The sequence below is a fragment of the Eimeria mitis genome, genomic scaffold (assembly GCF_000499745.2).
Source record: "Eimeria mitis Houghton genomic scaffold, Emh_scaff10104, whole genome shotgun sequence".
NCBI lineage: Eukaryota > Apicomplexa > Conoidasida > Eucoccidiorida > Eimeriidae > Eimeria > Eimeria mitis.
The window spans coordinates 1-501 of record NW_013567066.1 but is presented as its reverse complement, the minus strand read 5'-3'; the positions used below and the strand labels follow the sequence as shown (position 1 = coordinate 501).

Genomic DNA, 501 nt, shown 5'->3' with positions numbered 1-501 from the left:
ATATATATATATATATATATATATATATATATATATATATATATATATATATATATATGTAGCAGCAGCAGCAACAAAAAGAGCAGAAATGGCAACAAACACAGCGGCGGAAAGAGGATCAAAAGGATCAGCAGAAAGAGCAGCAAAAGCAGCAGCAGCAGCAGCAGCAACATGAAAAACACTAGCAACAGCAGCAACAGCAGCAGCAACACCACCAGCAGCAGCAGCAGCAGCAGCAGCAGCATACTTGTTCGAAAGCCTTGAAGAGTGGTTTATCTATATCAACGAGAAACTTTTTGATGACGGGTACATTCGCTTTGCCTTTTCTGTTTTCTAGATTCATCATTCGAGTCAAGGGAACGCCAGCGGGGATCCAGGTCTTCACGTCGCTGCTGCAGCTCATACCCTTCAGCACAGCCATGCAACTCGTCACCTGCAGCAGCAGCAGCAGCAGCAGCAACAGCAGCAGCAGCAGCAGCAGCAGCAGCAGCAGCAGCAGCA

The 501-nt window shown here is 45.9% G+C and overlaps 1 protein-coding gene across 1 annotated transcript in view; it reads right to left on the bottom strand.

Moving 5' to 3' along the window:
- EMH_0098800 (uncharacterized protein) overlaps positions 1 to 421 on the bottom strand; it is a gene marked incomplete at both ends in the record, with an annotated part of 1,087 nt that extends 666 nt beyond the window's left edge. The window contains one exon of the mRNA XM_013494030.1: positions 248 to 421. Within this exon, the coding sequence (XP_013349484.1) occupies positions 248 to 421 (174 nt within the window). The remainder of the gene's footprint in view (positions 1 to 247) is intronic.
- Positions 422 to 501: the final 80 nt, after the last annotated feature.